Source organism: Sinocyclocheilus grahami, unplaced genomic scaffold (assembly GCF_001515645.1).
Source record: "Sinocyclocheilus grahami isolate Dianchi unplaced genomic scaffold, SAMN03320097.WGS_v1.1 scaffold157.1, whole genome shotgun sequence".
In the NCBI taxonomy this organism is placed as follows: Eukaryota; Metazoa; Chordata; class Actinopteri; order Cypriniformes; family Cyprinidae; genus Sinocyclocheilus; species Sinocyclocheilus grahami.
In genome coordinates this window covers 1,075,595-1,097,504 of record NW_015505336.1, presented here as the reverse complement: position 1 = coordinate 1,097,504, position 21,910 = coordinate 1,075,595, and the positions used below count along the sequence as shown (strand labels likewise).

The 21,910-nt window shown below is 34.9% G+C and overlaps 5 protein-coding genes across 5 annotated transcripts in view; 4 read left to right on the top strand and 1 right to left on the bottom strand.

The window, feature by feature from the left end:
- Window positions 1–6,541, top strand: part of dbt (dihydrolipoamide branched chain transacylase E2) — a 10,304-nt gene extending 3,763 nt beyond the window's left edge. Inside the window, exons 6-11 of the mRNA XM_016282257.1 lie at window positions 2,534–2,792; window positions 3,989–4,155; window positions 4,231–4,308; window positions 4,381–4,572; window positions 4,682–4,753; window positions 5,952–6,541. Of these exons, the coding sequence (XP_016137743.1) occupies window positions 2,534–2,792; window positions 3,989–4,155; window positions 4,231–4,308; window positions 4,381–4,572; window positions 4,682–4,753; window positions 5,952–6,119 (936 nt within the window). The 3' untranslated portion in view covers window positions 6,120–6,541. The remainder of the gene's footprint in view (window positions 1–2,533; window positions 2,793–3,988; window positions 4,156–4,230; window positions 4,309–4,380; window positions 4,573–4,681; window positions 4,754–5,951) is intronic.
- Window positions 6,225–9,535, top strand: LOC107592737 (uncharacterized). Its single transcript, XM_016282290.1, has 3 exons — window positions 6,225–6,341; window positions 6,807–6,956; window positions 8,964–9,535. Exons 1-3 carry the CDS (start codon window positions 6,225–6,227, stop codon window positions 9,498–9,500), a joined length of 804 nt encoding a protein of 267 aa, XP_016137776.1. The 3' UTR covers window positions 9,501–9,535.
- Window positions 9,536–10,312: 777 nt separating this feature from the next.
- On the top strand, window positions 10,313–13,806 carry lrrc39 (leucine rich repeat containing 39). The gene is made up of 8 exons (XM_016282256.1): window positions 10,313–10,552; window positions 11,272–11,377; window positions 12,020–12,176; window positions 12,261–12,397; window positions 12,805–12,950; window positions 13,062–13,214; window positions 13,445–13,587; window positions 13,729–13,806. The coding sequence occupies exons 1-8, from the start codon at window positions 10,425–10,427 to the stop codon at window positions 13,797–13,799; spliced, it is 1,041 nt and encodes a 346-aa protein (XP_016137742.1). The 5' UTR covers window positions 10,313–10,424; the 3' UTR covers window positions 13,800–13,806.
- A 247-nt stretch (window positions 13,807–14,053) lies between these two features.
- Window positions 14,054–16,972, bottom strand: trmt13 (tRNA methyltransferase 13 homolog). Its single transcript, XM_016282254.1, has 11 exons — window positions 16,838–16,972; window positions 16,647–16,696; window positions 15,951–16,017; window positions 15,763–15,822; window positions 15,605–15,674; window positions 15,395–15,501; window positions 15,137–15,304; window positions 14,959–15,031; window positions 14,797–14,871; window positions 14,317–14,722; window positions 14,054–14,242 (listed from the first exon to the last, which is right to left on the bottom strand). Exons 1-11 carry the CDS (start codon window positions 16,970–16,972, stop codon window positions 14,068–14,070), a joined length of 1,386 nt encoding a protein of 461 aa, XP_016137740.1. The 3' UTR covers window positions 14,054–14,067.
- A 215-nt stretch (window positions 16,973–17,187) lies between these two features.
- The window catches only part of LOC107592736 (oxysterol-binding protein-related protein 1-like), an 11,741-nt gene continuing 7,018 nt past the window's right edge, over window positions 17,188–21,910 (top strand). The window contains exons 1-4 of the mRNA XM_016282289.1: window positions 17,188–17,546; window positions 20,434–20,559; window positions 20,643–20,728; window positions 20,850–20,924. Coding sequence (XP_016137775.1) covers window positions 20,436–20,559; window positions 20,643–20,728; window positions 20,850–20,924 — 285 coding nt within the window. The 5' untranslated portion in view covers window positions 17,188–17,546; window positions 20,434–20,435. The remainder of the gene's footprint in view (window positions 17,547–20,433; window positions 20,560–20,642; window positions 20,729–20,849; window positions 20,925–21,910) is intronic.

Here is a 21,910-nt window from a genome sequence, read left to right as displayed (position 1 = left end):
AGTGACCAGTATGAGAGAGTGAGAGCGATAACACCAAATTTAACACACCTGCTCCCCATTCATACCTGAGACCTTGTAAAACGAATGAGTCACATGACACCAGGGAGAGAAAATGGCTAATTGGGCCCAATTTGGACATTTTCACTTAGGGGTGTACTCACTTTTGTTGCCAGTGGTTTAGACATTAATGGCTGTGTGTTGAGTTATTTTGAGGGGACAGCTAATTTACACTGTTATACAAGCTGTACACTCACTACTTTACATTGTAGCAAAGTGTCATTTCTTCAGTGTTGTCACATGAAAAGATATAATAAAATATTTACAAAAATGTGAGGGGTGTACTCACTTCTGTGAGATACTGTGTGTGTGTGTGTGTGTGTGATTGAGATGTCTGCATCAAAAGAAATTTACAAAAGTGATTTTATGTCCATAGAAAGCACATTAAATGTAAGTAAAGTGTCTACTTTTAAGATTTCAAATAAGTTTTTGGAGAATAAAATTACCAAATTTGGTTGAAATAATGTTACATTGTCATTCAGTGTAACACAATATTTATGTAAAAATTCAAACAACATGCTTATTCTGACTTGTACATATTAAAGTATATAAAAGAATAAGCAAGCATATTAAATTTGATTGTGTTTTAAATTAGTAAAACATTCTTACTGACAAATGGGCAAAACCTAGGATAGTGGCAAATTTAAAAAATGTAAAATTACAACTAATTAGTATTTGGGGTGAAACTGAAAGTAATTAGTGTTTAATATGTCATATATTGATTTTTGTTGTAAATATGCCTGACAATAATGTTACACTGAATGACATTTTAGTGGGTCTCTTCTGTAAATCAGGGAAAAATTGATTATATTTATTTTTGGCTCAGAAAAACAAAATTGCAATTAAATTAAACAAACTTTTTAATTGTTTTTTTGTTTATGTATGTATAGGTGTATATATATGTATATATATATATGTGTGTGTATAAACACTGGATGTGCTTCATAGTTAAATTATATATTTAATTTATATTTATATAGGTTTTATGTATATGTAAGTTGATATATGTATACTATAATAATATAAATTAAATATAGATTTATAATTTATATATATATATATATATATATATATATATATATATATACTGTATATGAATTATGTATATAAATTAACTTCGAAATACATCCAGTGTTATTTTAGTATTTAAATATTATTATAGTATTTATTAATGTTTTGAATTGGCTTTATTTTTTATAATTTCAGTTTTGATTTTAGTTTAAGTTTTAGTGATTTTGTTATGTGCTGTTGTCATTATTATTAGTTTTTGCTTTTAAAAATATTTGTATTTACTTTTTTTAACTGAAATTCTAATTTCAGTTTGAGTTATTTTTGTGCTTAAACTTATTTTGTTTCAGTAAGTTGCCAAGTCAATTTTGCCAATTAATTTGTAAGATTTTACATTTAAGTTTCTCATCTAATATTTATATTTTGTCAATTTAGCTTTATTTCAAATAACCAAAATAATTTGTAATATTTGTGGTTAAGTTTAGTTTTAAAAGTGTGTACATTACATTATAAAAATAAAATACAACCATATATAATATTAAATCATATAAATTATATTATAGTTGTTTTTTCCTCAACATTTCCTTTGCATTGAATATTATGTTTAACTCAGAAATACTTTTAATCATAAAAGAAAAATATATGTATTATTTAAAAATACTTTGTAAGTGTTATTAGATTAAAAAAATGTCTGTATATAGTAGCTTTAGTTGACCGTAACAAAACTAAATCACATTATAAAATTAAAATATGATTATCTATATAATGTATGAAAATATATATATATTTGTGTGTCTTCCATGAAGACCATAGCTTTAAGGTTTTTTCATAATCCAATGCAATTGATCAGGATATTTAATGGAAAATATATGTATATATTACTATTTTTATTATTATTATTCGGTTTCTCAGAAACTCAGAAATACATCACATTATGAATGAAAAAAAGAAAATAAATCAAATCCTGAGGCATTAAATCAAGCCCCTATCTCTATAGGCGCTGCCATATATAATTTCCCACTGAATATTTGATTTCTCCCAAAGCATTATAGGGTCATTTAAAGTCGATTTGAACGTAGGATGTTAGGGTAGGGGGGCCTGCAGAAATCAAACAGTGCGTGGCATCAGCAGCGGTTGGAGGTGATCTTTAGTTATTGTCATCAGGGGTCATGAACTCTTGCACAGCACTGGGAGTTGCTAGGCAGTGCAGTAGCTCTATAAATCAGGATCATGAGATGTACCTTGTTTCTATATAGATGCCGGTCATACATCCTCTTTGAAGAGCGTTAGATAAATGGCTAGCCTGTCAGCATCACATAGTTGGAGAAATTAGAGTCGTTGCTATGGCCACAAGTAGGGGGAGGGTTGAGGTGTGTAGCAAATTGGATCTACTAAGGATTTTTATGCTGTTTCTCCATAACGAAATTCACAAAAATGATCCATCTGCATTAAAAAAATTTCTTCGCAGATTAAATTAAGTGAAGTCGTCGGCACTGGAAAAGATGGCCGCATTCTCAAAGAAGACATCCTGAACTTCATAGCCGGACAGACGGGGGCCATCTTACCCCCAGCGCCCTTCCAGGAGATCCGTCCTCCCCCTCCTGCGGCCGCAGCACCTTCGGCTCCAGCTGCGAAGCCCAAAGAGAAGATGACTCCACCTAGTGTACCCACTCCTGCGATCCCTAAACCCGTTTTCACAGGCAAAGACCACACTGAACCCATTAAAGGTTTGTTTGCTTGTGTGTTTCGATTTGTAAGTTGATTCACTCACTGAAATGTTGAATGAAAATCTTTTAACAAAGTTTTTCAGAAGGCGATGAGTAAAATTTTGTCCGCAGCAACTTTTTGCTCTAAGGCAGAATTCAAATGTTTTATGAAATTTAAACATTTAAAGTTTTTTATTTTAACGAAGCTTTTCCGAAGGTGATGGTTAAGACTAGAATCAAATGCATGGTTAGCCAATCCCATAATGCATTGCGACAAGGTCAGTGTAATCAAAGCCGATATGATCTTACGTAAGTGTACTCTCTGTGCAGAAATATATTAATGAGAGTAGTTAAATATAGGTCATTTACAATTTTCATTTGTGTTATGCATTTTAACGTTAGCTTAGCAACACGTTAGCGATAAACTCAAAATCACTTGAAGTCTATTGTGAACAGCGCTATTTACATTTTATCTTACAAAGGCTTTCAGAAGGCAGTGGTTAAAACTATGTAAGCGGTAAACTTTGGCTCTAAGGCAGAATCACGTGTATGCTTAGCCAGTCCCATAATGCATTGTGACAAGTTCAGCGTATAAAATCCAGAATGATCGACAAAGCCAATATGACGGCTTTACATAAATTATTCACTCAGTAAAGTAAAATATTAATAAATTAACTAGTTAATTTTACACAATTTTTGTGTGTCATGTATTTTAATGCACATTACAGCGTTTAGCTTAGCAATGTGCTAACATTAAACTCAATTGAAATCAATTTTGAACAGCACAATTTGCACGACCTTTGTTTTTTTAAATAAAGAGGGCAGTAGTTAAGACTTTTTCAACTGTATTTATTTTGCTCTAAGACAGAATCACTTGCACACTTACTAAATCACATAATACATTCTGACCATGGTTTTACTACAAATAAAACCAAGAAACCACAAATGAACCATAATTTTGCTGCACTAACTATAGTTTAACCATGGTGTTTGTAGTAAAACTGTGGTTATACAAATGGTAATCAATATGCCAAAAAACATGGTTACTACATTTTTACTATAATAAAACCATGGTTAATTTTAGTAGTTCAATGTAGTTAATTTGACACAATATTTTTGTATTGTATCGCACACTATAATAATGCGAAGTTAGCTTAGCAACATGCTAACATTAAATTGATGCACAATTTTTATAGATTTTTTTTTCCCAAACAAAGGCTTTCAGAAGGCAATGGTTAAGACTATGTCAGCAGCCCTGAAGATCCCTCACTTTGGTTTCAAAGACGAAGTGGATCTGAGCCAGCTGGTCCAGTTGCGCTCCGAGCTAAAAGGCCTGGCAGAGTCGCGAGGAGTGAAGCTCAGCTACATGCCGTTCTTCATCAAGGTATGAAAGTGATTTGTGGGGTTAAAAAACTCCAAATAAACCTGGTTTTAATATAACTATCTTCTTCACAAACAGGCAGCATCTCTTGGTCTCCTCCATTTTCCCATTCTCAACTCTTCTTTGGATGAAAACTGCACAAATATCACCTATAAGGTATGTTTCCATCTATAATAAAGATATTTCAGATGAAATTGAGGTTCAGATTAAATGGTCGTCGTCCTCCAGGCTGCTCATAACATTGGACTGGCGATGGATACCAATCAAGGTCTTCTGGTACCCAACGTCAAGAACGTACAGATGCTCAGCGTCTTTGAACTCGCCGTGGAGCTCAACCGCCTGCAGACGTTGGGAGCGGCAGGGCAGTTGGGGAACGCTGACCTCACGGGGGGAACGTTCACGCTCTCAAACATTGGATCGGTAAGTTGAGAACTGCAGGTTGACCTTTGCTTGCTCCCGTGATGTAGTAATAATTGTATAGCTATGCATGGAAATGACGTTACATTAACGTTATTGTTTTTGTTGAAAGATTGGAGGAACCTATGCAAAGCCGGTCATATTGCCGCCTGAGGTTGCCATCGGTGCTCTTGGGAAGATCCAGGTGTGTAAAGTTTTGTGCTAAAATTTCATTTTACATATGTGACCCTGGACCACAAAACCAGTCTTAAGTCGCTGGGGTATATTTGTAGCAATAGCCAAACAATACATTGTATGGGTCAAAATTATAGATTTTTCTTTTATGCCAAAAATCATTAGGATATTAAGTAAAGATCATGTTCCATGAAGATATTTTGTAAATTTCCTACTGTAAATATATTAAAATTTAATTTTTGATTAGTAATATGCATTGCTAAGAAATATTTCCTCAATATTTAGATTTTTTGCCCCCTCAGATTCAAGATTTTCAAATAGTTGTATCTCGACCAAATATTGTCCTATCCTAACAAACCATACATCAATGGTAAGCTTATTTATTCAGCTTTCAGATAATGTATCAGATAATTTATGTACATTTTTAACCTTATGACTGGTTTTGTGGCCCAGGGTCACATATAAATTGCACTATCTAGTGTGCAAAATTAGGATTAGCGCATAGCAAATTATAATATGTCGGAGAACAAATTTCCACAGGTTTGCTAATTATCCACTGTTAGCAACAGAGATCAAATTTTACACTATGTAGTGATACAATTTTTCATTAATGTAGTATGTTCCGATACTAGCGTACTAGTTTGCGACATCCTTAAGTATGCAATTTTCCATGCTAGCATCGTAACGTCTTTTCGTACTTTGTAGACGTTTGTGAACATAGGCACACTCCACAACCCGCTTTAAAAAAGAAAAGAAAAAAAGATTTAAGGTACAATCACATGCGTGCTTAGACAATCCCATAATGCATTGCAACAAGGTCCATTAAAAAAAATACAAAATGGCCTACAAAGCCAATATGGCAAATTTACATAATTATTTACTTAGTACAATATTAATAAAAGTAGTTCAGTCTAATTAATTTTACACAATATTTGTTTGCGTTATAGTTATGTATTTAACGAATGCTACGGTATTGTACAGTTGGCTTAGCAACATGCTAATGCTAAACTCAATTGGAATCGATTACGAACAGTGTAATTTTTATGCCTGCCTGTATAGAACTTTGCAAACTTTCTTATTAGGTTTTATTTCAGTTAGTATGCTTCAATTAGCATGCTGCCTACAGAGGCACCAAGGAAGCACACTAGATTTGAGAACGGAGCCCAATTTTTAAAGTGGCATGATCTTTTTTTTTGCGTTCTCCACAGGTGCTGCCCCGATTCAACCACAAGGGCGAGGTAGTGAAAGCGCACATCATGAATGTGAGCTGGTCCGCCGACCACCGGATCATCGACGGAGCCACCATGTGTCGTTTCTCCAACCTGTGGAGATCGTACCTGGAAAACCCCGCTTCCATGGTCCTGGATCTGAAATAGAAAGCACACTTCCTCCAACCACATCTAGATGTTTGACTCCGTCTCCCGACACTAAAGATTTTTCGTTACTGGGGCACTGAGCTGTTTGAGCCATTGGTTTCCATCATGACTGAAGAACATTTCCACAACGTCATGAAGCTAATGACTGGTGTTTTGTTGTTTTTCTTCTTAATTCTTTCCTCTCGTTGCCTTACTGACATCAGATGTTACATCTACCAGAGCGTATTGTTGAATGTTAGAGAATATGAACTCAGTGTAGCAATATGAAAACGTACCCGTGATGTTTTTGTAAATTAACTTTCCACATACTGTAAAATCTCCAATGGCATTGCACAAGGGTTTTTAAAAGTGATATTTGTTAGTGGATAACATTTAAAAATAATCTGGGTTCATCTCATGAAAATGTCACCCGAAAAAATTATAATAAAAAAGAAATTATATTTTGTAGAATTATTATTATTAATATTATTATTATTATTACTGACTTTTTCAAATATTGCTATTCCTAAAAAATATTACTTTTCTTGAAGCAAAATATAATTTCTTTTTTTTTTTTTTCAGTGCTGCTTTTCTTTCCAGTCAAGCGTTTTTAAAGCACAATGGAAATATATGTGATTCAAACTGGCTGTGGGGAATCTGTACCCAATTTTTAAAGTGGCATGATCTTTTTTTTTGCGTTCTCCACAGGTGCTGCCCCGATTCAACCACAAGGGCGAGGTAGTGAAAGCGCACATCATGAATGTGAGCTGGTCCGCCGACCACCGGATCATCGACGGAGCCACCATGTGTCGTTTCTCCAACCTGTGGAGATCGTACCTGGAAAACCCCGCTTCCATGGTCCTGGATCTGAAATAGAAAGCACACTTCCTCCAACCACATCTAGATGTTTGACTCCGTCTCCCGACACTAAAGATTTTTCGTTACTGGGGCACTGAGCTGTTTGAGCCATTGGTTTCCATCATGACTGAAGAACATTTCCACAACGTCATGAAGCTAATGACTGGTGTTTTGTTGTTTTTCTTCTTAATTCTTTCCTCTCGTTGCCTTACTGACATCAGATGTTACATCTACCAGAGCGTATTGTTGAATGTTAGAGAATATGAACTCAGTGTAGCAATATGAAAACGTACCCGTGATGTTTTTGTAAATTAACTTTCCACATACTGTAAAATCTCCAATGGCATTGCACAAGGGTTTTTAAAAGTGATATTTGTTAGTGGATAACATTTAAAAATAATCTGGGTTCATCTCATGAAAATGTCACCCGAAAAAATAATAATAAAAAAGAAATTATATTTTGTAGAATTATTATTATTATTATTAATATTATTATTATTACTGTGACTTTTTCAAATATTGCTATTCCTAAAAAATATTACTTTCTTGAAGCAAAATATAATTTATTTTCTTTTTTTTTTCAGTGCTGCTTTTCTTTCCAGTCGAGCGTTTTTAAAGCACAATGGAAATATATGTGATTCAAACTGGCTGTGGGGAATCTGTACTGATGCATCCTCTCATCTTCTCTGGTGTGATGATTCTTGTTGGAGCATAATGTTCTGCCACTCATGAATAATGGGAGTTTCCTTGAGAGATTGTTGCGTGAGTGTGTGAATTACGAAGGAAAGTGTTTTAATAAATGATACATTTGAGGAACCGCTTGCAGACTGCTCTTTAAATGATAATATTCCACAGTAAGCAGTGTTACTATTCCATCTCAAAACACAGTTGAACTCCAGGAGCCGGAATGAGCACAGCTGGTAAATCTTATAAGATTTATGATCCTTAGACAAGTCAAACAGAGCTTCAGTGGGGGGTGGAGCTTGTGTCTCATTCTCCGCTTCGATTTTAAAGCCTGGTGCCTCCATCCCTTCGGCACAAACTAAAAGCGGTTTAGATAAGCATCTGTTACAGAAAGAACATGCAGGTAAGACTTTCTTAGATGCCTCAAAAATGTTTGACTGAAACAGGATTAATTGTGTTCGAGGTTTACTGTAAGACTAAAAGTGATCAAATAAATGTAACATTACACCATAAATATATGGTTTAAAGTTTGGTGCAAATGAATAAGTAGAAAAACATTGATTTAATCTGAATAGATGGATTGAAAATATTATATAAGACAATAAATGCTGGCAAATTAAATGTTTTGAATGTATTTATTTTTTATTAACAGAACAATCTGACATCAGGATTATAGATTTCTTATAAAACTATGCCCACTTAAATTGTTTAAACGTAAAGTAACTTCAATGTAACTATAAATGTATGGTGTAATATTTGGTACAACTGAATGAGAAAAACCATGATTTAATCTGAGTTAATTGATTTTAAACAAACAATATTAGTAGATACGATAGCAGATATGATTTAACATTATTATTTTTTTTTTAATGAACAGAATCTGACTTCATCCAGTCTTTTATTTTGTAAAATCAATCAAATTAACCAATAAAAACCTATTAGATCTGTAATTAATATGCATTGGGGTCAGCAAGTTTTTATTTTTTAACATACTTTTATTCAGAACACAATAAATTGATCAAAAGTGACAGTAAATACATTTATATAATGTTACAAAGTATTTCTATTTCAAATAAATGCTGTTCATTTTAACTTTCTATTTATCGAAGAATCCTGAAAAATGTATCAAGGTTTCCACAAAAATATTAAGCAGCACAATTTTTCATCTTTACAGTAAAATATTTTTTTTGTTTTTACTGTATTCCTGATCAAATAAATGGTGACCATGAGGGAAAGAGAAGAAAGCTAATTCATAATTCATAATATACTGACTTTTTAATTTGTCAAATGACTGTAACAAATTCAATTATCTATTCACATAAGAAAGAGGAGAAACAGTGGAGAAGACCACAGGAGAAAAGCAAAAGCCCCATAAGATGGAAAATGTCCAAGGAAGACCCTCAAAGAAAGAGCAGGACATCATCACAGATCCCCATCCCGAGGAGATGCACCTCAACCTGGACAACTAAGAAGGAACCAAGAGGCCAGAAGTTCCCATCAAACAGAGACGAGCAGCTCATCCACTACCAGACCATCCCAGAAAGACGCTTCTCCACTGACCGAGCTCACGAAATAATCAAACACATTGTTGATGAAAGACTGGAGACTGTCGAGTACAGCCACTCATGCTCAGACATCTCCAAGGAACTGTCTGACTGCATTAAGACGGCTGTAAAGAAGCTGCTGAACGATCGATATAAGCTGGTCTGTTATGTGGCCATCGGGCAGCTGAAGGACTCGGTGGTGAACTGCTCCAGTAGAGCCATCTGGAGTCCAAGTTCAGACACGTTCACTGAATATATCTATAAAAACAGATCCTTATTTGCTGTTTGCATCTTGTTTGCAGTGTATAAAGAGTAGTGTAACTGATCAACTACGTAACTGATCAACTGGAATTGAAGTGTAAAGTAAGCTATGCATATGTATAGTTGTAGTAAATACTCTGGAAAATGTGAACATTTTAAATGTCAAAAAAAAGGTTTTAATTAAAGATTAGATATTGGAGTATGTTTTACATTAAAATACTATTTCAGTCTTTCTCTGCTTCAGAGTTTCATGTTTAATTCGTTGTTACTTGCTGTTTCTGTTTCTAATTGTCAAATTTACTAGCAACTTCCGAGTGAAAATTGTCTGTACACCATTTTTTTATTTCAGTGTATAACATTAAAAACGTTCTACTAGAGCAGCAGCCACAATTTACAAATATATATCTAACATCAATGTTTTGAAATGGTCCTAGGCATCTTTGTTAATCAGGTTATGTCGCTCTATTCTTAAATGCATGTCTGGTGTGGTAAAGTATGCAAAAGTGGACAGCTGCTCTTGTGCCAACTTTAACATGTGACCACACTATTCAGTGTTGTCTCGGGTTAAATATAGACACTGGCCGGAGTTATGCTTCAAGAGGGAAACCCTGTAACAAACACTGAGCGGATCATTACTTCAAAGCCTATTCTTTCGACATAGATCACACTTATTGAAATTGTCAGAAGAATTATACCATTGGTGCAGCATTGGTGACTATCGTCTCCATATCAAATGGGAGCCAACCATGTAAAAATATGGTCCAAAATATGGTGCTGGAAGGACAATATGACCCAATGAGAGTGGTAAGCACAAGCTAATTCAAACTTTCTCACAGTTTATTATATACATAGTACTAATTCAAATATGCTCTATCATATCAAACCAAAACAACAAGAAGTGCATGCATTTTCTTGGCCGGTAAAATGGCTTATCTGCTTCCCTAGCATACTGTGTGTGTATTTGGGGTTCTGTATCATCATGACGGGGGTCACGGTATGCTGTGGGACAGTGAACTCTATCAAGTCTCTGTGGGAAACCAGGATAAAGAAAAGCAAAGATGAACTTAAGAAAGAGAGAGAGCAGAGAGACAGGAGAGCAGTGGGTAGGTACGTCCATTACTGTCATGTATACCATGGGAAGCATATAATGACTTATTTTAAAGCAATGGTTCTCAACTGGTGGGTCGTGACCTAAAAAGGGTTGCCGGTTTCTAAGTGCAAATACCAAAGGTAACACTTTAATATTGTGACCAATTCTCACTATTAACTAGTTGCTTATTAGAATGCCTATTATTAACATATTGGCTGTTTCTTAGTACTTATAAAGCACATATTCTAAATCCCTAATCAAACCCAATGCCTAAACTTAACAACTGCCTAGTTAACTATTAATAAGCAGCAAATTAGGCGTTTGAGGCAAAAGTTGTAGTTAATGGTTTGTTAATAGCGAGAATCGGACCTTAAAATAAAGTGTGACCACACTAACCATAAATTCATGAATAGTTAGGATAACAAAATATTTTTCAACATCAATGTTCAAGTGTCCACACATCAGTTACTTGGTAGAAGGTAGTCAAATTTGACAACATGGAAAGTTGTTTGACATGACCTCATCTCTTGAAAACCAAGAACTAAACTATGCATGGTAAAAGAAGATACAAACCATACTACATCAAATGTGACTTACGGGTTTGGTACCACATTGGGTCATCACTTGATGTCAAATGTAAAATCTAGACTCTGAAGAATAACCAGTTGAGAACCACTGCACAGACTATGCTTTTGTCTATCCTGTGATACTGAATAGTTCAAACTCTTTGGCGTAGGTTGACAGGTGCCTGGGAGGATCGTATCACTTTGGCCAAGCTAAAGGAAAAAGTTGTGACGGAGGAAGGACGTGTCATTCTGCGGATTGAAAAAGAGGAGTGGAAGGTAAAGCATTTTGTGACTTGTACTTTGTGAATTTGTTGCTACTTTCAAATTAGAATTTAAAAAAAATTCTGTCAACTAGAGAGGAAGGTGCATGATTGATTTGTTAATACAAATAGGTCTTGTCCTAAAGGGGTGGTGAATGGACTTGTGCCCAAGTGACCTACACTTGGCAGATGTTAAATCCTTCTCCTGGAGGGCCACATTCCCGCAGAATTTCCCTCCTGAAGACCTTGACTAGTTGTATCAGGTGTGTTTAACTAGGGTTGAAGCTCTGCAGGACACTGACTTTCCAGGAACAGGACTGGACCCCCTTGGGCTAACGATATGGTTTGGGGCAGGACTTACAGCAAAGGCGTCCAATCCTGCTTCTGGGGTTCCTGCAAAGTTTAGCTTCAACCTACCCCAACACACCTGCCTGGGTATTTAAAGTGTGTTTAACTTGAAGCAGCGCTACACACACCGATCAGTGTAGGACATCAAAGTACCATGAGAGCAGATGGCTCCTTGCTTTCGAATCACTCTTGTGCTACTTTGATGTCATAAACAAATCAGTCTGTGAAGCACAGCTTCAAGTCGACCAGACCTATTTTGAAGACCTTAAGTGGTTCAAGTGTGTTTAATGGAGGTCCACTCTTTTTGCAGACTCTTCCTCCAGATTTGGTCCAACTCTCACAAATCCAAGAATGGCAGTTACACCGAATAGGACTTCAAAAAATCCCACAGTTCATCTCAAGCTTTGAAAGCCTCATAGTCTTGGACTTGTCTCGTAATTCAGTCACAGAGATTCCCAAAGAGATTGGTCAGTAAAAAAAATGGGTGTCACCTGTACAAACTTTGACTTTCTTTCGCTGAAGTAACTCTGATACGCTCTTCTAAATAACAGGCAAACTAACTCGGTTACGAGAGCTGTTGTTGAGCTATAACAGAGTAAGCCATGTACCAGAAGAACTTGGCTGTTGTGAAAATCTGGAGAAACTGGAACTTGCAATGAACGAAGATCTGGATGAGCTGCCTACTCAGGTATCAATAACATCGAACACGTGTGTATATATATATATATATATATATATATACATGTCATATTTTGTACCTATATATACCTACCACCTGTGCTTGCTTTGATCTAATTCCCTTAGCTTAGCAATCTAAAGAAGCTGTATCACTTGGACCTCTCCATGAACCAATTCACCACCATTCCAGATTGTGTGGTCAACGAGTAAGCCATGTACCAGAAGATCTTGGCTGTTGTGAAAATCTGGAGAAACTGGAACTTGCAATGAACGAAGATCTGGATGAGCTGCCTACTCAGGTATCAATAACATCGAACACGTGTGTATATATATATATATATATATATATATATACATGTCATATTTTGTACCTATATATACCTACCACCTGTGCTTGCTTTGATCTAATTCCCTTAGCTTAGCAATCTAAAGAAGCTGTATCACTTGGACCTCTCCATGAACCAATTCACCACCATTCCAGATTGTGTGGTCAACCTTCCTTCTCTAGAGTGGCTAGACATGGGCAGCAACAGGTTGGAAAGTTTGCCAGAAGATATTCACAGGTAAAAAATAAACTACAAGCAACTTCGGATAATTTTTACTTTCAATGTACTACTAATAGAAACAAGATTTTGTAATAAATCCTATGAACTTTATGTCCCAATTTAATCTAGAATGGAGAAACTTCACACCCTGTGGCTCCCAAGAAATGAACTAGAGTACCTGCCAGACAATATCAGTCGCATGCAAAGTCTGGACACACTAGTTCTGAGCAAAAATAAACTACGAGACATTCCTCCACTTATGGAGGGCATGAGTAACCTCAGGTAAGCACCAAAGTACTGTGTTCAATTGGTAGAACTTCATTGGGGACCAATAAAAAGCTTAAAGCAAAACAGTGATTCTATAGGAAAGCCTGAAACCTATTTCATGCAAGTATGGGAATGCAATTACTTCTTGGACTGAGTGGCAAAACACCAGTAAAGCATTTGTGACCGCATACTTGCGCATTTGACAAATTATTACAATTACTAAGCTTAAAATGCTCATTCTGCAGGTTTGTGAATTTCCGAGACAATCCTTTGACATATGATGTGATGCTTCCTGATTTAAAAGAGGATGTAGATGAAGAAGAGAATGACAGGGAGATGTTTGGTCGTGACTTCATGCACTTCTACATCCAAGAGGCCCGGAAAAGAGGTTATGCCGTACTCAATATGTATTGCGTGCAAAACTGTTAGCAGAACTTTATCATAAAATGTTGCATAAATAAAACAGACAAGAAATTAAAGCCTTGAAAGCCTCTTAACGACCAACTTCTGCGTTAAATGTTTCTTGCAGGATCCCAAACTTTCACATCAGTGCTAAATGTGACGTTGGATGGCGTGTCAGAGACAGCATCATCTTTGTAATTTGCATGCTGGCTTCTGTCTGCTCGTCCGCCTTCAGGCTTGATCTTCCGGTTCAAGTTCTATGAAGAGCACTTCTCGTCTCTTAAATGTCTTGTCTTTTATGCTGTTTGTTGGAGTTGCTGCTTCCTGCTAGTATGTCGTAACTAATGTTTGTGGATGAGCAAAAATCAAAAATCTATAAACACTGATGAAATAAAATGAAGCATATGTGTCCTACACTTGTGCTTGTTTGTTTGTTTGTTTTAAAAAGGCTGTTGATATTTCTATTCTAATTGGCTGTGGGAATGGCAGTTAGTAACACATTCTCCAATGAAACGTCTCTGCTTGTGTAGTATTTCAGGCTGGTTTTAAAGCCTTTTTGCTGGAGGTAATACAATCTGCCGTGGTCAATCAGACGTTTACAAAGCCGTCCGATCTGTTCCCGATCTTCAACTGACATCAAACTGCAAGAAAAATTTTTGCAAATGAGATCATGATTTTAATGCAGTTTGAATCGGTCGATCACCAGAAAACTCACCCGTTGAGGGTATCTGGTAAAGCTTCCTCGCTCATCTCATGTTCTTCCTCTTCATCTCTTTTATGTTCGCTTGGTTTTTCTGTTATCTTGGAGCCAAATTTTCTCATCCCACATGTGGCCCAGCTCGACATGCGCTGAAAGGCAGCAAACTCTTCCGGTCCAAGACCTTTCTGCCTGAAGAACTCTTTTCCCACATAGTGTCTCCAGTCGCAACGGTGGTGGCAGCAAAGAGCGATAGCCAGTCCTGACACTATGAGCTTTTTACCAGTTTCCCTGCCTTCGGTTGAGGGAACAGGCTTAATATCATCACAAGCACCCTCATTCTGATGGAGTTTTACACGCTTGGTTGGAGGTTCATCATCTTCGTCGAAGCAGCTGTGCTCAAATAAACACCGAAGGGCCAGATCTGTGGAGACAAGTTGACAAAACTCAATCTTGTAGTACTGATACCGTAATGATGTTTATTGAAATCTTGTCTACCAGTTGCTGCACCACACAGGTGCTTCCCAACACCAATAACAGGAAGTCCTTTTTCTCTCAGAAGAGGGACATTCCCTGAAAGGTACAAAAAAGAAATCTTATTTATGAGAAGATGAAGTTTAAGATTAAGATAATTAGGACTAGTTTAAGAAGCTAACTCACGTAAATCAAGGTGCTGAATATCAACCTGAAGCCTATCAAAAGTTGAGCCTGCATTTTTGTGCTTGCCATCTACCTTAAAAAGACATGAAATTGAAATTTAACCTTACTTTCCAGTAGAAAGAACAATATTTTTTCCTGTACTTGAGGAAAGAATAGCTTCATGTGAATGACACCACACCTTAAAGCGAGTACTGGACCTTTCCACAAGTAAAAAATTGACATTTTCAGCTGCTTTAAGAGCGATGTGAATCCAGTGGGACAGTTTTCCCTTCCCTGCTCCAAACTCTATGTAGCATCTGTTTGGGCTGAGCAGTTCCAAAACCTCCATGTTTCCAAGAATCGAGGCCTGTGAAACCGGGTAACATTTCTTGAAAATAAGGATAAACAAAGACTTTTTATATAGTATGTGTGGTTTGGCAGTTTTAGAGTAATTTACCTGTTGCTTGAGGTGTTTAAAGGCAGAATCTCCATTCTTTGGGTCATTTAGAGGCTCATAAAGAGCAGAATGTGAGAGTGTGTTTTCAACAAGTTTGGTATTTAGTCCTGAGGGAACAGGCAAACATGTACGAATCCATTAATAATTACATAGAAAGATGATATAACCTGATTTAAGTCATGTGATAAAACTCAAGTGACAGTTGCATACCTGTCAGTGCAGTTTTGAGTTTTACAATCAGCTCATCCAGTTCCTCTTTAGATCGTTCAGCGATGGTTATCTACATTGATGCATCATTATTAAGCACATATCTATTCTTTAAAGCCATGAAATTTAGATACACATGCTCTCATAAGCAATACGATCACCTCCTCTATGGTTTCATCTTCACTTGCAGAACCAGCATTGATGTCTTTCACATAATAAATCTGATATAAACAAATCAAACATAGCAGTGTCTTTTACACAACAAGCATTGCGTTATACCACATGGGTTTTTTAAATGTAGAAAGACATCACTCAAAAAATAAGGGTAAATGGAGTTATTTGTACATACAGGTTTTGGTTTCTCCTTAGAGTTACATTTCTTCAGGTGTTTAGCCAAATTATCTTCAAATACAGTGCTGTTTAAAACAGAAGAGAAGATTTTTAAATATAACAACATAAAAGTTCAAAGTCTGCCACCGAGACATGGGACAAAACTCTTTTGGGAACAATCAAAATGTAACTTTTAACCAGAGATGATCACTAATGTTCTTAACACAAATGTACAATTCATTTGATTTCTCTTTATTACTTTTTTTTGAATTACATGACACTTAAAACCACCTCAGACTGTACCTTAATATTTCATGTTGACTATATGACAGAAGGATACAGAGTTTAATTTTAAAATACACATTTTTAGGTTCCGAATATGTCTTTAATGTAAAATAATTACATATATTTATGTCAAGTCTTTAAAATGCAAAATATGGCTATGTTGTTAAGAGTAGCATTTTCTATCTGACTGAGGCAATTTAACTGATGTAGCTAAAAATCTATTTGACACCAGTCATAATTCATTAATTCACTTCCAGATTTGTCAATTATCATATTAATTCATTTATTAAGAAATATTCAAGCCAGATATAACATTTCTATCTGCATGAATCTGAAACTCTGGAATAATTTCTTTGGATTCAGTTTGGACTGAACTACTTCATTTTTAAACACTACGAAAACTTTCTTATTAGAAGAGTGAACATCTTACTGTTTGGGGTCCAAAGGACAGGGTATTCGTTTTTTCTCACTCTCTTCACCCTACATGGAAATGATATCAAAGTTCGAGCAAACAGTAACTTATTAATAAACTAATATGAATAGGAGTAAGGTAAGTAGTAGTGCGTGCATCCATTCAGAGAAGCACAACATTGACATTATAACGTATTTTCATTCACATACAGCATTTGCATGTTCCCCGCAGAAGTTTTTCCCACTTCCAACGATCATCTTGCAGTATCGTTTCTTTTTTGCTACATAAAAAGCACATCGTCCAGGTAAAGGCGCTAACACGCCGTCTGCTGAGGACCCCTCCATACTGACACTAACTCACTTCCGCAAGCCATTTCAAAATAAGAGCCATAAACAACAGAGAGCTGAGAAAAATAAATAAATAACGCATACATTTTATTTATTTATTTGTTTGTTTGTTTGTCCGTATAATCGTTAACTTTTCTTAAAACTGTTATTATTATTAATAGTAGTAGTAGTATTAGAACACTTTTATCGTAGCTGTTTACCGTCAACAAAACCGGAAGTGCATCGTCCTCATGCGTGTTGTCAGTCAGCTGTTTATTTACATATTGCCGTATGATGTTAGTTTGTGTTTGCGTTGACTTCACGCGCACAATCTGTATGGAGTTGCACAACAGATTGTAAGATGTTTGCTGAAAGATGCTTGTGAAGAACTTTGCACTATTAGCAAAGACTCACATGTGTGAGTTTCACAAACAGGAAGCGGGCATCACATGCTCTGTCAAATCTATGATAAAGCACAATTTATGGAAGTCTTTTTTCTTTTTAATTAATGCATTTACGTTTTTATCGCGGAGTATCTCTCGATCAAGGATGGTAGCGTGTCTCGAAGTCTTGCTTTAACTTTTAAAAACAGGCAAGTCTTCTTTATGTTTCTTCTTTTTTAAATGAGAACTTATGCAAATATATTTCCATTTGAGTTTTTTAATATATAAGCTATGTTTGCAGCGGTGCGTCTGGATTTGAGCATTTATTAAAGAGATATGTCCTAATTTATATATGATATATATTAGGCTATATATAACAGGGAGTTATATAATTTATTTGGATTTTATATATTTTTGGTATTTCTGTTTGCATATTTTATTTTTGACTGCAGCTCATGACCACATCTCACCTAATTAAGTGGTAAACCCACATCCTGATGCATGTCTCCAATATTCGCATCGTGTAAATAAACCGAAAGATCCAGTGTATAGAAACTATCTTCCATACCTTTCAGACTGGTTAGCTAGTTTTATCGTTTTAAGTGTCAGTTCCCATAAAGTTACTCCAAAAGGTATGAAGCACTCAGATGAAGACAGGTTGATCAAGTTGAACAATCCTGGTGATGATATGCTGACAAGTTTGTGTCTTAAGAAGTCCAGAAAGTCACACGACAGTACACAGTCGACTTTACTGCTATACGCTACGAGTTTATCGTCCCCGAGCTCCCTCAAGCTATTTATTTACAACCGTTATAGGCAATTTCATAAGTTTGTAGTGTAACTAGTTCTTTCCAGGAGATGATTGACCGTTCGCTCAGCTTTTGGAATTTGATGCATTCAGTTGGTCTGGGAAACACTCATGCGCATGATTTTTAACCTTTTTTATTCAGTTCACTTGTGGTTTAGACCTAGTTCGACTCTTAAACGTATATATTACACGTTTTTTAGCGTAATTTACTGACCTACATTCCACCAAACGGTTATTGCGTAAGTGGCGTTGTTAATCTGCGTACCAAGACATTTTTCCTGCTTTGTTGCTTCAGAGGCCGACATAATATTAACCCTGTAAAGTAAACCCTGTTATTTTTTTAATTTTTTTAAGTGGAACAGTTTATTAAACCTTAAGACAAAATCTAAAAAGAAATCGTTTTCATATGTGTTTTCGTTGAGTATCTTTCATAGGCTTTTATGGCTCATATCGTAGCCTATAGCCTACTATGAGGATGTGGAGCTCATACTTGAGGGAGAAAAAAACATCTAAACTCAGAGGAAAGATATTCAATTTGCTGTAAATGGCCAAAATGTTACGACGGAATTCTGATAGCTAATGTAAATCAATGAGATATTTATAACGGACTACTTACATCTAGTGCTGTCAAACGATTAATCGCGATTAATCGCATCCAAAATCGAAGTTTTTGTTTACTTAATATATGCGTGTTCTGTGTATATTTATTATGTATATATAAACACACACATGCAGTATATATTTAGAAAATATTTACATGTATATATTTATATAATTGATATTATATATAAATCAATTTAATATACAAATATAACATTTTTCTTGAATACATACATGCATATATACATAATAAATATACACAGTATACACATATGTAAACAAAAACGTTTATTTTGGATGCTGTTAATCGCGATTAATCGTTTGACCACTAAAACACAAATAAATATCAGTTGTCAGTATATATTTCATGATATTTAAATGCTTAGTTTTATGATCAAAGCTCTGTCAGGTTTTATTGTGAGGGGAAACACATAATTCAGTGCAATACAAAGATGACTGAGAGATGAAATCTTTCTCAAAAACATGATGTATCATATTCGAAACTCACATTTTAACATGATTTTTCTAAAAAATAATGATGTATGGATAATCAGGTAAACCTAAGTTGCTTCAGTCCAGCGAGTGTTCATCTTGAAATATTGTTAACAGTATATAAGTTTACAGAAGGCATGTAGGCATAACTTATCAAATATGATACACTAGGCTATATAGGGTGTTAATAAAGAATAACAATTTGGTCCCTTTGTAAATTCTCTTTGCCACCGTGACCTTTTCTCAGTCTCCTTTAAAGTGTAAATACGGCCGGGAAGTAAGAAAACACACAGTCAAATTTATCCTCAATACTTCAATTTATTCATAGAAATACAGATATTATATAGGCATATGTCGAGGGGAGTTTCATCCTCTTAACCAATGAGGATATGAATAACATACACATAGGATCTTTGGCCAAGAACATGTGTTTATATAAAATAGCCACATGTACTTAAGAACATGCACATATTAGGTATAGACTTTTGCGAAGAATGCTGAACTGTCTTCATGGTTTCATCACGAACTCCTTTACCCTTGTAGTCCTAACATTCATGTCTTTATTGGGGCCTTTAAACCAAGAGAAGCTAATGTATACATTTAAGCATGCATACTTCGCATATAAGTAAGACATATTTAAAACATAATATCAGGAGAGAGAGATGGATACAGAAGGAGGGATTCAGAAAGAATGCGTTGTATATATAAGACTGAGAGAGGGAGAAAAAGGAGGGGTAAGACCTGTCTGGACTCAACAGAAAGACAGAGAGTGTTTCCTAACATAGGGTTAACCTGTTAAGGATTTATTATATTGTCAGGTTTTCTTTGGTGCTTTTTCACAAGAAAAGTAAAGATACACTAGGCTATATAGGGTTAAGGATTTATATTGTCAGGTTTTCTTTGGTGCTTTTTCACAAGACCTTTATTATAAAGGTATTTCTGATTATGTCACTAAACGGTTGGTTCTGCTCTGTTTATGGCTTTTAAATGAAAATGAATGCGTATCAAAGAAGAGTCATGTGACGCTCATACTTTTCCTCCAGTCTAAACAAGGAAATCACATGGCAAATGTTTCAAAGAATTCGCCTTCATATGTTTCCTGGAAGACTTAATGCCTTTTAGATACACTGCACTTACTCTGTTACTCAGGGCTCTGATTTTTGGTTTGTAATGCTTTTTGTGTTTTGTTGGTGAAGTGATGGAGGAGCTGGATCCAGAGGAGCACTTCCTCAGGGACGCCAGGAACGGGAACCTAGAAGGGATCCAGAAGCTTTTGATGTCCAAGATAAAGGAGGAGGCCGAAATCGACATCAACTGCAAGGGTAGAACACGTCATTAGGTTTCTTTTGACCATTCGTATGTTTCTAGACATATTGGAGTAACTAACAGCATTACGTTGTGTCAGGCAAGAGCAAATCTAATCATGGCTGGACTCCTCTTCATCTGGCCTGCTACTTTGGACACAAGGATGTTGTTGAGGCCTTACTGAAGGTATCGATCATCTCAGCCTTTTATATTCTCGTATACAGTATGTGTACATGGGTATGTTTATAAGTAGAATTTGTGCTCAGTATATTAGTGTCTAGTTTGAGCTCCTCTGTGCTTCTTACAGGCTGGAGCAGATGCCAATTTGCCAAATAATGTCGGAGATACGCCTCTCCATAAAGCAGCATTCACTGGGAGAAAAGTATGTATCGTATATGTTCATGCACTGAGACTATGGATATTAGCTTGAGACAGACTTTTTTTTTTTTTTTACCTAAAGTTAAAAAAGATTTACAGATTTATTTTTTTTAGCAAGTAAATAACTCTTTTTAAAATGTGTAGCAGCCCTAATGGATAGCTCTAAAATAAAGATGAAAAAAATGTGCAAACTTTGAGATCACAAAACATTGTGACATTGTGTAACTGTAATGATAGTTATTATTAACTAAATGATTTTTAGTAATTATATATGGCGAATTTTACTGTAAATTTTTTAAAATTATTAATAATGTTTTAAGACATTTTATAATATTAAAATATATTCAGATTTCTTATTAAATGCATATTATCATTTAATAATTAAATAATTTTTAATAACATGTTTTAATTTAATTTTATTATTTTTAAATACACTGAATACATAATACATTGAATATATTAATCAATATATTGAATATATATTATTGAATTCAATAATTATTTAAGTTTCTATTTTAATAAATTTTTTATTAAATTAATAAAGCATTTTAGATATTTTAAAAATATATTAATAACATAATGTATTATTTAAAATGATAGTTTAATAATTATAATATTTTAACAAATGTTCAAATAAAATTTGAAATTAAAATTGTATTTGAAATGTGTGTGTGTGTGTGTGTGTATATATATATATATATATATATATATGTATATGTGTATATTTATAAATAGTTTATTTGCAAAAATAGATAACTCAGTTTTTATTAATTTTCATAAATCATGTTCTTTATTGTGTTATCATGTTTTTATTGTGTTTTATTGTGTTAGTTAGCTGAATTGTTTTAGTTATTATTATTTAATCAAAACAACCCAACTGCAGTTTGATTGATATTAATTAGAATGCAGGATAGAAAAAAAACATGATTTTTATTTACAGAGTTATCTGTTTATGAAAATGAACTCTTCATATATATATATATATATATA

Coding starts and splice junctions, on each gene's coding strand:
- lrrc39 (XM_016282256.1), top strand. CDS start 10,425: ATGACGGGGGTCACGGTATGCTGTGGGACAGTGAACTCTATCAAGTCT. Junction 13,215..13,444: donor GAGGGCATGAGTAACCTCAG/GTAAGCACCAAA, acceptor CTCATTCTGCAG/GTTTGTGAATTTCCGAGACA. Junction 13,588..13,728: donor CCAAGAGGCCCGGAAAAGAG/GTTATGCCGTAC, acceptor TGTTTCTTGCAG/GATCCCAAACTTTCACATCA.
- LOC107592737 (XM_016282290.1), top strand. CDS start 6,225: ATGACTGAAGAACATTTCCACAACGTCATGAAGCTAATGACTGGTGTT. Junction 6,342..6,806: donor GATGTTACATCTACCAGAGC/GTATTGTTGAAT, acceptor CGTTCTCCACAG/GTGCTGCCCCGATTCAACCA. Junction 6,957..8,963: donor TGGAAAACCCCGCTTCCATG/GTCCTGGATCTG, acceptor TATTCACATAAG/AAAGAGGAGAAACAGTGGAG.
- trmt13 (XM_016282254.1), bottom strand. CDS start 16,972: ATGGAGGGGTCCTCAGCAGACGGCGTGTTAGCGCCTTTACCTGGACGA. Junction 15,032..15,136: donor GGTCCAGTACTCGCTTTAAG/GTGTGGTGTCAT, acceptor TGTCTTTTTAAG/GTAGATGGCAAGCACAAAAA. Junction 14,723..14,796: donor CCTGTGTGGTGCAGCAACTG/GTAGACAAGATT, acceptor TTGTCTCCACAG/ATCTGGCCCTTCGGTGTTTA.